Raw genomic sequence first — 2,074 nt, forward strand, 5'->3', positions numbered from 1 at the left:
GAAAATTTGCTTTTAGAACGGGCCGTAAAACTGCGTTACGCCATTGGATAAACGGATACAGCCGTCCAGTCAAATCCTTACGAAAATATGTTTTCTATAGGCTATATGTGCACTGAAAGTCTATTTCGTGTTTCAACAATATCGAATGGGAAAGAGGGATAAAAATCTGCAAGTTACAGGCTCCTCCCCTGTAGCCTAGTGATAAGACGGAACCTCCTTAATTAGTAATTTCTACATCCCAGTCCCGGCTAACTCTCCATCCTACAAGTTCCTTCATGCATGCAATGTCCTGATCCAATTGCGTCTTACCTTATCCTTTTTAAACACAAAGCCCAATCATTGTTTGTCAGTGTCCGGCATGGAAGATCAGAAAGAGCCGCCGATGGTGCACCGATCTACTTCATTTAGTATCAAGAGTCTGCTGCTTCCCTCAAAATGTGACAAACAGGACTCGGTGCTCCCGGAAAAAAACACTGCTTCTTCGGGGTCTGATTCGGAAAAATCCCTGGATCCTGATATGGAATCTGCACCTTTGGACCGGGAGAAACAAAAGGAGGAAGACGAGGGTACCTTGCGGGCGACAGAGCCTAGCAAAAATGGGAAATATGATAAACCGCCATTCAGCTACAACGCCTTGATTATGATGGCTATCAGACAGAGTGCGGAGAAGAGGCTGACTCTGAACGGTATCTATGAGTTTATTATGAAGAACTTTCCATATTACCGGGAGCACAAGCAAGGCTGGCAAAACTCTATCCGACACAACCTGAGCCTCAATAAGTGTTTTGTGAAAGTGCCAAGGCATTACGACGACCCGGGCAAAGGGAACTACTGGATGTTGGACCCTTCGAGCGATGATGTATTTATTGGTGGAACTACGGGGAAACTTCGGAGACGTTCTGCTACCTCCAGAGGCAAGTTGGCGATGAAACGTGGAATGCGCTTCTCGCCTCTTGGTTTGGGAATAAACGACAGGGCAAACAACCCTCTGTATTGGCAAATCTCGCCGTTTTTATCATTGCACCATCCCCATTACAATGGATCATCAGCAGGATTTCTGAACCAAGGGCACGCGTATGGGTCCCTACTCCCCGGGGTGGACCAGCTGAGTAATGGGGACCTTACGCGCCATCTAAGTGGATCTGTCGGTGCTCTGGGCTTGTCAAACAGTTACGGTGTAAGCACGTCTAGTCTATTATCCGGACATAGTGGCTACTTTGTCTCAGGGAGTCAGCACCAGCCACCGCATCTCCAGCAGAGCGCGCAAGGCTACGGTGTACCCACGAGCTCCCCACAAACACTGCTCTCGGACTCACTTCGAACGTCCCTACCGTCTTTTTCACCGGGAGTTTCTAGCGGGTTTCCAGGAATGTTGTCACATCAAAAGAGGGTCACTCCAAATGCTTTCTTAAATTGATGACACAACTACAACATGGGAAGGACAAATAAAAGCACCATAGAAATGGCAATTATAGGGGTAAACAAACAGTGATCACTAATTAGGTCAGAAACGACACATCCACAAAGCAAATATGGCCATATTAGGCTATGTATCCTGAAGTGCAACGATTTATTATTTTTGCGTTAAAGGGACAAAAGTCGTTACCTGTGGGGTTTAAACTGTAACTAGACTTGCCAAATGTAACAATATTTCGGGCTATTTATATCTTGTACAAAGATTGTAATTCTTTGAATCGTTTATTTATGTTTGGTAGGCTATTTATTAAACACTGTATTTACATTTTATTGTCAGTGTATTCATCAGTATTGAAGAAAAAACATAAATCATTATTCATTAGTCATATAATAATTAATTTAGAAATAGTTTTTTGGGAAAACGCCTTATAAAGATCAGGGTTAATAAGACACGCGGGATAAAACAAAAGCCTACAAGTTATGTCTTCTCAGGTTCTCCTTCTATAGACTCCAATCTAGGCTACTGCTGTATCTGTAATGTATGCAACACATTTTAGAGAGAAGTGGAGTTTTAAGTGTGTACTCATAAGTTAATTATAGCCTATTTTGTCCTCTGTTTTGTTGATCGAGCCATAATGAGCGCATGTAGATTATAAGA

The 2,074-nt window shown here is 43.2% G+C and overlaps 1 protein-coding gene across 1 annotated transcript; it reads left to right on the forward strand.

Moving 5' to 3' along the window:
- The first annotated feature begins 218 nt into the window (after positions 1-218).
- On the forward strand, positions 219-1,736 carry LOC139571000 (forkhead box protein G1-like). Its single transcript, XM_071393431.1, has one exon. It carries the CDS (start codon positions 359-361, stop codon positions 1,415-1,417), a length of 1,059 nt encoding a protein of 352 aa, XP_071249532.1. The 5' UTR covers positions 219-358; the 3' UTR covers positions 1,418-1,736.
- Positions 1,737-2,074: the final 338 nt, after the last annotated feature.

This window comes from Salvelinus alpinus, chromosome 3 (assembly GCF_045679555.1).
Source record: "Salvelinus alpinus chromosome 3, SLU_Salpinus.1, whole genome shotgun sequence".
NCBI classification, from domain to species: Eukaryota; Metazoa; Chordata; class Actinopteri; order Salmoniformes; family Salmonidae; genus Salvelinus; species Salvelinus alpinus.